The sequence below is a fragment of the Eschrichtius robustus genome, chromosome 13 (genome assembly GCF_028021215.1).
Source record: "Eschrichtius robustus isolate mEscRob2 chromosome 13, mEscRob2.pri, whole genome shotgun sequence".
Taxonomy (NCBI): Eukaryota; Metazoa; Chordata; class Mammalia; order Artiodactyla; family Eschrichtiidae; genus Eschrichtius; species Eschrichtius robustus.
In genome coordinates, this window is record NC_090836.1 from 94,950,834 (window position 1) to 94,963,362 (window position 12,529).

General features: G+C 47.3%; 1 protein-coding gene across 5 annotated transcripts; it reads left to right on the forward strand.

Annotated features, from left to right (window-relative positions):
- Nucleotides 1-246: 246 nt before the first annotated feature.
- LOC137775537 (apolipoprotein L3-like) lies at nucleotides 247-11,057 on the forward strand. 5 transcript variants are annotated; one of them, XM_068561500.1, is made up of 3 exons: nucleotides 550-615; nucleotides 8,689-8,810; nucleotides 9,871-11,057. In XM_068561500.1, the coding sequence occupies exon 3, from the start codon at nucleotides 9,926-9,928 to the stop codon at nucleotides 10,727-10,729; it is 804 nt and encodes a 267-aa protein (XP_068417601.1). In that variant the 5' UTR covers nucleotides 550-615; nucleotides 8,689-8,810; nucleotides 9,871-9,925; the 3' UTR covers nucleotides 10,730-11,057. The 5 variants fall into 5 exon arrangements, with proteins under 5 accessions (XP_068417599.1, XP_068417603.1, XP_068417601.1 ...); XM_068561501.1 differs by lacking the exon at nucleotides 550-615 and adding an exon at nucleotides 1,750-1,765; XM_068561498.1 differs by lacking the exons at nucleotides 550-615; nucleotides 8,689-8,810 and adding an exon at nucleotides 247-333.
- Nucleotides 11,058-12,529: the final 1,472 nt, after the last annotated feature.

Below are 12,529 nucleotides of genomic sequence, written 5' to 3' on the forward strand. Positions count from 1 at the left end.
CACAGTCTGTTGGTGGAAGGTCTTCCTTCAAGGAGCCCGAGGCAAGATGTGCTGAGCCCAGTAGGACCTGGAATGTCAGGGCTGGACTTGTTTCTCTAAGGGGATCAGCATCAGGGTGAGAATAGCCCAGGGTGAGGCCTAGTAGGCAGAGTGTTTGTTTGACCTGAGTGACTCAGAGGTTGAGGGCTTTCACTTTCCATTTTGCTTCTCCGGGTATATCTGGGCCCAGAGGGTGTGTGTGTGGTTATTGCAGAGATGCACAGCTAGTGGCTGCATCTTCACAGCTGAGAACAACTGGATCTTGTTCACACTCGGCCAGAGGATGATTCCTGGGTAAGCAGGGGGGTGTAGGATCCCCACCCATCCTCAGGACAACTGTCTGAGAAAAGTATGACTGTCACTGATTTACAGAAGAAGGGAGATCGAAGCTCAGAGAGATGAGGTCATGGGCCCGAGGTGGCAGGTTAAGCAGGGGCAGAGTCTGGATTTGGAGGCAGGTTTGTCTGACTGCTTCCTCCCGCCCCTAAACAGTGCAGAGGGAGGGCAACACCTGCTCAGGTGAGCTCAGCTCGAGATGCAGACTCCTGAGGCCTGAGTGGTGACCCCAGGAGGAAGGTGGGTGTTGGGGGGTACTCCGACCTTTGGGAAATTTGGAGGAAGCAGAGGGGGTGGAGTTGGGTATGGATGTCAGAACCTCTCCTCCTGTGGCCTGGCCACCTTGAAGCAGCCCCCAGGGTGCTGCGGTGACGCTGAAGGGCCTCAAGGATTTCTTCGGAGATACAAGGAATCAAGGTTTGTTCACCCACCCTGTCTCTGAGTGCCTGCTCAGTGCCAGGCCCTGGGGGGATACTGAGGCCTGAGAGGGGAGGGCCAGGAGACCAAGCAGGGAGATGCAGGGCTTTGTCTTCCGGTGCTCACCGGGCCCACTGCTCAGGACGCGGGTGATGGGTGGTCCTGTGCGGGAAAGATGGTCCCGCTGAGGAAGTGGGGTGACCTGGCTGCAGAGACCTGCACCGTGTTTGCTGTTGGGCAATCTTGAGATGAAAAGTCAAACTGTACACCTGTGTCAAAGAAAATAATAAAAAATGTATAATCGGAGTAGAAAAGGGTTTTCTTTGAACTAACTGAGGCCTCTAGCCCAGAAGACAGCCTCTCAGATAACTGTGAGGAACTGCTCTGGAGAAGCAGGCTTTTCAGCACAGGTTTATATCTTGTCAGAACAAAGACCATCAGACGAGTCAGGGATAATTTTCTTCAAGGTTTCACAAAATACAGAACAGCATGTACACAGCGAGTCAGTATGGCCTTGGCACCTAGGAAGGAAATCCTAACATGGAAGGAATACCGCATTGGCTTCCCAGGAAGGGAGGCATTTCATCTTTATTTTAACAGGGACATTCTTTACTTCTGGTCAATGCGCCGTCTTCTTTAATAACTAAAATCGATGTATGGTGTATGTTTGATAGGCCAAAAACAAGTGTTTTAGTTAGCATAAATTCAAGTAAACTCTTTTATAAGCCAGAATCACATTCCATGGGGAGGGAGCAGCCTGTGCAAAGTGGGGTGTAATCAGAGGCCAGGCAGCTGGGTGTCCTCCAGGCACCGGGACCAGGCCCAGGGAGGCAGGGAGCGGTGAGGAAAACAGGAGCTGGAGCAGTAGGAGGGCCTAGGGGCTGGGCTAAGGACTCTGAACTTGATCCTGTCTTAACCCCTCCTTTCCCTGACCAAGGAGGAGGCCCTGCAGCTACGTGGAGGGAGGCGCTTGGTGAGACTCTCTGCCCGCTCACAGGGAGGGGAGGGCGAGTCTGGCTATGCAGTTGGGTGGGGACAGGCTTCTCCAGGGTCCTCCCTTCTCCCACCAACAACTATTCCGGGAAGTTATGGACCAGAGGCTAACAGAGGAGGACGCCCCGTAGAGTAGTCCAGCAGGAGGGAGCAGCGTCCAGCATCCACACCCAGCTGAGGCTGCAGACGAGGGTCAGGGCCAGGCCGAGAATGGCAGAGAAGGACAGAAGGAGGAGGTCGAGGGCGCAGCCCCATTTACAAGTGTTTGGAGTCATCCAGGATCCAGCCTTTCTGCCCGAGCCCTCCTCCGCCCCCTCCTTGCCTCCTGGTCCCTGTGTTTCATGATTTCAATTGGCTGCCCTGGCTCCCGGCCTCATGCAGCTTCGAGGCAGAGGAGGAGGCAGGGGACGAGCCAGCTCTCCTCTCCCACCTGTCCCTTACAGCAGGGAGCCTCCAGGACCCCCTCTGCTGAGTTCTTCTGTGCCATGTTAGCCAGGACTGGGTCATACAGTCACCCCTCGCCGCAGAGGGGCCCAGCAACACATACCTGATGTCCAGGCCCTGAGACGAGAGGCAGAGGGTCGAGGGGGGAGGCGGGTAGCTTTGGAGGAGGTGGAACTGCATGAGAGCAGGTGGGCAGGAAAGCATCCAAGACACAGGAACACTGTGTTGTTAAGATCAAGTCTGAGAACAAAGAACAGGAGCTGGAAATGGACCAGCCGGGGAATGAGCAGAGCAAGGGTGGCTTGGAAAGAGAAAGGAACCTACTTTCGGCATCCTTACCCTCGCCGGGGCCGCCTGTGTGTATTCTCTCCATCCACACTGTCAGTGTCTGCAGCCTCAGGCACACTCCCATAGTGGACAAGCTGTTTGTTACTCTTCCTGAGGGGGAACCCTGGGCATCGCAGAAAGAAGGTGTTCGAAAGAAAGATTCTAGGATTTGGGCTTAGGTCAGGTCATTTGGGGGAGGCTCTAAGGAAATGGGGCCTCTGTCGATTGGGTGCCGCAGAGAATGGGGGGCAGTTCACACTGAAGGTGTCTCAGGAAATCCATCTATGGAGAGGGGAGACCAGAGTGAGGATAAAGGTATAATCGGTAAAGAAGGACAGTCAGTCATGCTTTTCAGCCAAGGGAGGGAGTGTTGTGTTGGTGGCAGCACAGTGATGAGTGTTTGCTGTCTCATTTCCTCATGCTCTCAGGGTAACCCTGTCTGAGGCTGGGGTCCTGTGAGAGCCTTTATGTCCAACAGGAGAATAGCATCGCCCTATTGTGAGTGCCAGGCCAGCCTGGGGTGTCAGAGGCTGTTTGTTTCTGTTCTTCCTCAATCCTTTTTAAATAGTCATGTAAATAAACAGAAGGGACTATCCGCATAGACTTTGACTCCTCTTCTTATTAAATTCATTTAACAATGAAATATTTCCCTTTATACTCACTCGTCTTTGGAGCATAGCTACCTTTTTTGACCTTTATATTTACCTCTTTGGACGCACTTTATCTAAACTCTTCTCATTTGAATATTATTATGAACTCATGGCCTTTCACAGACTCAACCTGGCCTAAAAACATGATCATAGTAATCATTATTATTGTTATTTTTATTATTATTATTATTATTACTATATGTAAGTCGTTAGGACTTACCTGTGGTGCCCCTTCTAAACACTGCTCTGAATGTCTTCGAGAGCATCCTTGCCTTTGGAGTAGCAGATATGCCGGCCTGCGGAATTCACTTCCCCTGCAAGGAGTCTTGCTTCCCTTGGGTGGACAGAAGCCCATGGGTGCCTATGTGGGTGGGCAAGATGAGGCTGGAAAATGTATCTGTTTAAGGTGACAGTTCACTCCGATTATTCTGGTTTAACCTCTGTTCTTATCCCTACTTTTCTTAGAGAACTTGGTTTCATCAACACGAACGTGTCTCCTACACTGACAGTTGTCACATCAGGACACATCAGGCTCATTTCTTGTTGGCACTTGATCCAACTGCTTCCATCATCCTTAAGGTGGTGGTGCCTGAAACCAACCCATTCTTGTGGCTTACTTACTAAAGTGACTTCTGCTTTCTTAAAGTTAAAAGAATACAAAGTAATAAGTGCATATGGTTAAAACAAATCAATTCATGCAGAGGGTTCTGCTCATTACTTCCCAAGGAAAAGCTTTTTCTTTAGACAGTTAATCAATATCTCTAAATGATATTATTACATTGGGAGAGAGAATAGTGTGAGCGTGTGCTCTGGAGACAGGAACCTGGACTTGAATTCCTGCCCTAGCACAAGCTGTGTGCTTTGAGTAAATTACTTAACCTCTCTGAGCTTCAGTTTCCTTCCTTACAGGGTCGTTGTGAGAATTAAAAGTGAGTGAATGCATACCAGGCACTTAGAATGGTGCCTGGTACAAAGTGGGGAGTCATCAACCACAATAGCTAATAAATATTAGGTATTGTGTTCTTCTTTTTCTTGACTTAAAAATTTTGATATTATTTATTTACTTTACCAGGAAAGATAATGATTTCATTTATTTTTCTACTTTTGCTTATACCCCTCCCTACCTTCTCCTAATATCATTATATCACTAGTTTTATATCCTCTATTAGAAAACTTTGTAGTTGTAAGCACTTTATTTACGCCTTCATTTCTTAGGCCCTCAACTGGAGCCAGTACTTCTTGACTCCCCACTTTGAAAAATGAGATATTAATCCTCCTCCTCCCTTCAGTGTTTCACCTCCCAACTTCTAGCAGTGTAATTTAATGTTTATATTGATTAACAAGTACATTTACTTCTCACATTTAAAGTGTTTTATTTTAAAAGATAAAAATTATTTTATAATGACTATAAATGAAATACAAACTTAAAAATGTTTGAATCACTATATTTTACACCTACAAATTGTATAATATTGTACATCAGCTGTACTTCAATTTTAAAAAGTCTCGAAAATAATCAAAATTGGAAAGCCAGGACTTGCACATAAATAAATTTACTTTAGATTTTTTAAAAAAATCAAACAGGGTTTACATTTTTGTGATGTTTTAAATGCTGTTTTCTTTTTTCCTTTAACATCTTTTTTGGAGTATAATTGCTTTACAATGTTGTGTTAATTTCTGCTGTATAACAAAGTGAATCAGCTATATGCATAGTATATCCCTATATCCCCTCCCACTAGGCCCTGCCCCACGCTCAAACGTCACCCTGCCTAGGCCCCGCCCCACGCTCAAACGTCACCCCCCCCAACTTCCCGACCCACCCTAAACCCCACCCCTGCCTAAGTTCCACCGCCGCCTAAACTCCGCCCCCATAGCCAAGGCTTTTTTTTTTTACTCTTTTAGATTAGGGTTCTGTTTTACCTTGTTGATTCATTGTTGATGATTCTTTTATATTTTTATTTTTCCTAATAAATCTTTTATTTTTCTAATTTTATTCTTTATACTTTGTTATTGCTCTCTCCTTTTGGCTTGTTCCCCACCCCCCCCCACCCCCGTTTTTTTCTTTTTTCTGTTGTGGTTTTATTTTACCTTGTTGCAGTTGTTTCTATTATAGTTTTATTTTTCCTAAAGTATTTTTTATCTTTCTATTTTTATTTTGTTTTTTATTCTTTGATATTGTACTACTCCTTTTTTTTTTCTTTCTTTCTTTTTTTTTTTTTTTTTTTTACCACACCGCGAAGCTTGTGAGATCTTGGTTCCCAGGCCGGAGGTCGGGTCTCAGCTCCTGTGGTGGGAGTCCCGAGTCCAAACTGCTGGACTAACAGAGAACCTCAGACCCCAGGGAATATTAATTGGAGTGAGGCCTCCCGGAGGTCCTCATCTCAGCAACAAGACCCCAGCTCTATCCAACTGCCTGCAAAGTTAGTGCTGTGGGTTCCCTCCATGTAAGCCCTGGGTTCCTTTCTCCCTCAGTGAAGCAGGAAAAAGAAAAAGATGTCATTAAGTATTTCCAGGAGAGAGTGAGCAGGGAAAAACTGCAACACCTGCTCACTGAAGACGAAGGCCGGAAGAGATTTCTGGCTGAGGCTGATTTGCCCAGGTAACCTGCAGGGATGCAGCAGAAATGTCACCCACATCCCCCTGCCCCAGGCTAGTTTCCTCCTGGCAGACACACCTCCTCCAGGCAGGATCCTATGGTTGGGGTCGAGGATGTTCCTTCTCAAGCTTCCATGGGGAATGTTTCCTCCTTGTCACTTGCTGGCAGTGAACAGCCTCAGGTTGAGAAGAGATGAAACCTGAAAGGAAGGGGCATGTTATGACCTTGGACAAGTTACTGAACTACTCTCTGCCTTAGTTTCTTCATCTGTTCAATTTTATTGTGAGGAAACTGAGATAATGTATGCAAAGTGCTTTGCACGACGGCTGACACATAGTAGGTGCTCAATTAATATTAACTTTTAAAAAGCTTGTTGGGAAGAGATGGGGCCAAAGAGCTTTTTTTCCTAGAGATGAGGCCCAAGCAGGACTCTATTTAGGACAAGTCAGAAAATCCTGACACCATTAGTTTGCCTTCCTGGGGATTCTGGCTGGAGCCCTTTTATTCCCCACCTTAGGAATTGTACCAACACTGCAGTATTCTGCTGGCCCATAAGGCAGAGAGGCTGGAGTGGAATTGGATGGTGCTGGGCTGGATCCTAGCTCTATCCCTGCCCAGCTCTGGGGTTCTGAGCTTAAGAGTTGGGGTCTCAGAGCTGTCATATGTCCAGTGGGAATAGCAATTCAATCTGATGGATTGTGGTCATGGACTTCGAGTGAACTGCAGGGTCAGAGGCGGGAAACCAAGTGCAATCATCTCATCCAAAGGCCCAGGGAGGCCTGGACCAGGGTCAGACCCAGGGGTCAGGATGGAGCAGAGGGGTCCAGGTTGGAGGACTAGTAGGAAGGCTTGGGCAGCAGAGCCAGGACTAGAGTGAGGCGAGTGGGTCCCTAGGACACAAAACGGAAGGGGCTGTGACCCTAGCAGAGGCCCTGTGAGTGGGAGAGGGGACATTTCTTCCCTCCCTGACTTGATCCCCTCATGCTGGGCGTAGAGGGCCCTGGGTGACTGTGTCCTCCACACCCTGCCTGGGACCTGGGGTTCTCCATTGCCATCTGGGACCCTCTTCCAATCTACATAGAGTAGCCCTGACCAGTGGGAAGGCCGTGTGGCTTAGTGAGACCTCCAGCATCACAATGAGTGGCTGCCAATTTTGTGTAATTTGAGAGATTCTGAGGAGACTTCACAAGTCCCCACCAAAGAGGAAAAGCCTTCCTCCACCAGCTTGTGCAAATGCAGGTCTCTTCAGGCTTAGCAGTTCACATGGATGTTTCTTAAAGTCTCTTGAATCTTTGAGAGGTTCCATAAAGTTGCACATGGCCTTGGTGTGCAGGCATGTGAAGCTGTTCACCAGCTAAGGTATGAGTTAGGCTGGTGACCCCTGAGAGGTCGGGGGTGCTGGGTGATGGGTCAGGAATCAGTGAGGCGGGCTGGAGAGTCCAAGGGGAACCAGAGTTAACAGCATATCACCTGCTTCCCAGTCAACTGGGGCAGTGGATGGACCCAGTGACCTTCAGCTGGGAAGGCCAAGGGCATCAGTCTTGGAAGACAGCAGATGCCAGGCAAAATGATCGTTAAGGTCACTTTTAGCTCTGAGTTTGGGGTTTTTTTTTTTTAATTCTAAGTGCGCAGAGCTAGCCGTTCCTCAAAGTATGAGGGCACGGTCCCCAGGACTGTCCTTACATTTGACACCAATGGCAAATTTGGGAGATCCCCAAAGCTACCATCAGGTCTGAGAATTCCCTAGAAGGAGGCACAGAACTCCCTGAAAACTGTCACGATCCCAGTTACGGTTTATTACAGGGAAGGATGCCGGTTCCCATCAGCCACAGGGCAGAGTCTGGGCGGGTTTCACACAGGAAGCTTCCATTGTCTCAGGACGTGTCACTGTCTTGGATTCAGTGTGTGGCAGGGCACACGGAGCACTGCCCGCCAGGGACGTTCACCCTGTTTAAAGAAATATATTCTGACACTTGTTAAAACGATAAGGAAGACTCTCTTCAGGACTATCGTGATAGGTGTGAAGACCATTGCAGCAGAGGAGACAGATGGGCTCAAGTCCGAATACAGCAAAGATGAGTGGGGATTTGTAGCCAATGATCAGAGTGAGGGGGGTGGGATGGAAAATCACTGAGAGGAGACATCGAGGGCAGGGGGATTCTTGTTGAAATTTGCTAACAGGATTCTTGCTAAAAGCAAGTAAAGGACTTATGCGTCAAAGGTGGGAGATGAGGAGTTTGATCAGATATCAAACATGATAAGATCTAAACAGTGGGAAGGCTTCTCACTAAACTGACTTGGACGAATTTTTGCTGAGACTGGGCAATACAGGCCGTCAAGGACAGGACACCAAAGGCGGAGGTTGAAGACTATTGGAGAAGAGGGCTCAGAAGAGCCTGACTAAAAGTTGACCAAGGAGAGAACCTTTTTCAACAGGACCCTCAGTGTATGGAGATTTATTTGGGCTCAGTCACGTGCTGCCCGCACAGCTGACCTGTTGTCTCCTGCCCTCCCGGAGGTCAGACTAATGCCCTAGTGTCCAGCTCCTCCAGAGGTCAGATGTGCTACCACGTGACCCAGAGGCCCCATCACATGTCACCCTGTTAGACTGTCCAGTGGCCAAAGGCCCAGGCAGACAAGGACACTCGTATCAGCCAGAATATTCTAGGGGCTTAGGGACCCCTTCCCAGTAGCCAAGGGCAAAGGGCAGGTTGACTCCTCACTACACACTCAGGTTCTCTGAATGAAGGTTTTTCTGCTCCAATCCCACTTCTCTGTGTTTATCTGTGGAGTTCCCACTCTACCTACTCTTTGGAAGTGATTGTGTTGACCTGCCTCTGAGGCGTCTTAATCAAATCCCTATCTTAAGAGTGTTCTTGTCCACAGATGAATGGATAAAGAAGTTGTGGCACATATACAGAGTGGAATATTACTCAGCCATGAAAAGAAACAAAACTGAGTTATTTGTCGTGAGGTGGATGGACCTAGAGACTATCATACAGAGTGAAGTAAGTCAGAAAGAGAAAAACAAATACTGTATGCTAACACATGTATACGGAATCTAAAAAAAAAAAAAAAGGTTCTGATGAACATAGGGGCAGGACAGGAATAAAGACGCAGATGTAGAGAATGGACTTGAGGACATGGGGAGTGTGAAGGGTAAATGGGGACGAAGTGAGAGAGTGGCATGGACATATATACACCACCAAATGTAAAATAGATAGCTAGTGGGAAGCAGCCCCATAACACAGGGAGATCAGCTCGGTGCTTTGTGACCACCTAGAGGGGTGGGATAGGGAGGGTGGAAGGAAGATGCAAGAGGGAGGGGATATGGGGATATACGTATACATATAGCTGATTCACTTTGTTATACAGCAGAAACTAACACAACACTGTAAAGCAATTATTCTTCAATAAAGATGTTAAAAAAATTTTTTTAAATAAAGATAAGGATACAAAGAAAAAAAAAGAGTATCCTAAGATGACCTTTTTTTATTTATTCCATGACTGAATAAGTATATGGAGCAACTACAAGGTACGAAATGTGTTTAATGTTGAAAAAAAATTTTACATTTGTAAAATTCTTTTCTATTTGATTTATAATAAAATCTCTATAATTTATTTATTTATTTTTAAACTGAATATTTCAGCTTACTTTTTTTTTTTTTTTTAAACTTTGGGTTTATTTATTTTATTTATTTATTTATTTTTGGCTGTGTTGGGTCTTCGTTTCTGTGCGAGGGCTTCCTCTAGTTGCGGCGAGCGGGGGCCACTCTTCATCGCGGTGCGCGGGCCTCTCACTATCGCGGCCTCTCTTGTTGCGGAGCACAGGCTCCAGACGCGCAGGCTCAGCAGTTGTGGCTCACGGGCCCAGTTGCTCCGCGGCATGTGGGATCTTCCCAGACCACGGCTCGAACCCGTGTCCCCTGCATTGGCAGGCAGATTCTCAACCACTGCGCCACCAGGGAAGCCCCAAAATCTCTATAATTTATGTAGGATAGATCTTGTTGAGCCTATTTTATGGACAAGCAATCTATCTTTCTAATCCCTTGACCTTCATTGTTACAGAGAAGAGGCAGATGCACTACATGAATATCTGAATGAGCTGAAAGCAGACTTGGCCATGGGGGATCAAGACACACTCCAGCAAGACCAGCTGGACAGAAAGAGGTTTCTGGAAGAGTTTCCTCGGGTGAAGCAGGAGCTTGAGGAGAGCATAAAAAAGCTCCACGCACTTGCAGACAAGGCTGACAAGGTCCACAGGGACTGCACCATCTCCAACATTGTGGCCAAATCCACTGGCGCTGTGTCTGGTGTCCTGACCATCCTTGGCCTGGCTTTGGCGCCCGTGACAGCGGGGGGGAGTCTGGGACTCTTTGCCACTGGGTTAGGGCTGGGAGCAGCGGCTGCCGTGACCAGTGTGTCCACCAGCATCGTGGAACGTGTAAGCACGTTGGCAGCAGAAACCGAAGCCAGTCACCTTACGTCAACTACCGTCAACGAAGAGGTGTTTGAGGGGGTTGTACGTAACAGCACAGCCCAGTTTTCTTCCTCTATAGAGAAAGTCTTCCAAGCCATGCAAGACATTGAGAACAACGTCCATGCCATCAAGTTGGCCAAAGGCAACCCTGGCTTAGCAGCCAGGGCTAAGCGCTTCACGACCACTGGGCAAGTCTCAGTCAAAGGCAGGAAGCAGGTGCAGAAAGCTTTTGGAGGTACGGCACTGGCAATGACTAAAAAGGCCCGGATTGAGGGTGTGGCCACCGCTGGTATCTCCCTTCTGATGGATGTGGCCTTCCTGGTGAAAGAGTCAATGCACTTGCATGAGGGGGCAAAGACGGAGTCGGCTGAAAGGCTGAGGCAGCAGGCCCGGGAGCTGGAGAAGAAGTTGGAGGTTCTCACCCAGATCTATGAGAGTCTGCAGTAGGGCTGGACTCCGCCACTCCCCAGGCTGTGCAGGGACCAGGGACACGTGCAGGGCTAAGGTGCAGAGGCACCTCGTTAGAGGGAAAAAGAGAGTGAGATAAAAAGATAAAAGAGGGGAAGCTGGGCTGGTCTCTCTGACTCTTGTTTTGGTCTGTTGGCTGGACTATGCCATTTTCCTAGAGGAAGAGAAATCCTTAAACCTTCTTGTATTCAAAACATGTAATTTTCATCCCTAAATTCTCCCTCTTGGCTCGAGCTGAGTCACAAAACTTCAAGTACCACTGTTCAAAAATTATTTCAAAAAATCACAGAATAAATGTCACCTTTTGTCTCCATCTCTCTAGATCAATTTCCACTGCAGTAGTTTTTAAAAACCTTAATAGGAAACTGAAACCTTTTTATTTGCCCAACAATCCCATGATCAGCGAGCCAAGTTCATTGACCCAGCCCTGACCGCATCCTCTGTCTCTCGAAATGCCTGTTGTTGGCGTGTAGATGGGAGATGCTGTGACATGCCATCAGATGTGATCTCTCTTGCTCTTATATTTCTTTATCCCTCCATGTTGCCCCTCCGAGCATTTCACCAAAGGCCTCTATCATCCCAAGGGGACCACAGCCAGAAATCAAACATAGAAATTTCTGGCTTTTGTGTTCATCGATTTTTTTTTTTATTAGAGTTGATTTACAACATTGTGTCAGTGGGACTTCCCTGGTGCCGCAGTGGATAAGACTCTGTGCTCCCCAATGCAGGGGGCCTGGGTTCGATCCCTGGTCAGGGAACTAGATCCCACATGCATGCCACAACTAAGAGTTTGCATGCCACAACTAAGACCTGGTGCAATCAAGTAAATAAATAAATATTAAATATATATATATATATATATATATATATGTATATATATTGTGTTTCAGGTATACAGCACAGTGATTCATTTACATATATAGAAAATAATATATATATATATATATATATATTCTTTTTCAGATTCTTTTCCCTTATAGTTTATTACAAAATACTGAGTACAGTTCCCTGTGCTATACTGTAGGTCCTTGTTGATTGTTTATTTTATATATAGTAGTGGGTATATGTTAATCCCAAACTCCTAACTTATCCCTCCATGCCCCTTCCCCTTTGGAAACCATAAGTTCGTGGTTAGCAGTAATCTTTTCATGTTCGACTACATGTGTTTTTTTTGTTTGTTTTTTGTTTGTTTGTTTTCAGCAAAAACTCCTATATCCTGGCTCCTCCTTTACCTCTTTGTAACAGTCCCTCAGAGCTACCCCAGAGGCTGCCTCTCGGGCTGTAGTCTCAGTAAGGTCACTGAATATAACATAATTCTCACCTTTTAGGGTGCGCTCTTTTTCAGTGGGCAGTACTGAGTGATGGATGGACTGATGGTAAGGACCTGGCTCCTGCAGCTGTGGGAGCTGTCCAGACAGGTCTGAAATCTGCAAGGCAGGCCAGCAGGAAGGGCCGGCAGAACGTTCAGGCCCAGGCTGAAGCTGTGGTCCGCAGCGGAATGTCTTCCCATCACTGCATCTTTAACTTAAACACACCCGCAAGGTTCCTGTTGCCTCATAAGGCAGCATATTTGCAGTTTTCCCGGATTAGGATGCGAACACCTCTGGGAGGCTGACCACAGCCCCCGAGAGGCCACCACCCTTCCCGTTTGTTCATTCATTCATTCTCTCATTTCTCCCCCGCATGGTCCGCCTAAGCGCTAGGCCGGTGCTGAGGGCCGGGGGCACAGAGGGAGGCAGTCTGCGGCCCCGACCTCGAGGGAGGCCACTGTGGAGGCCC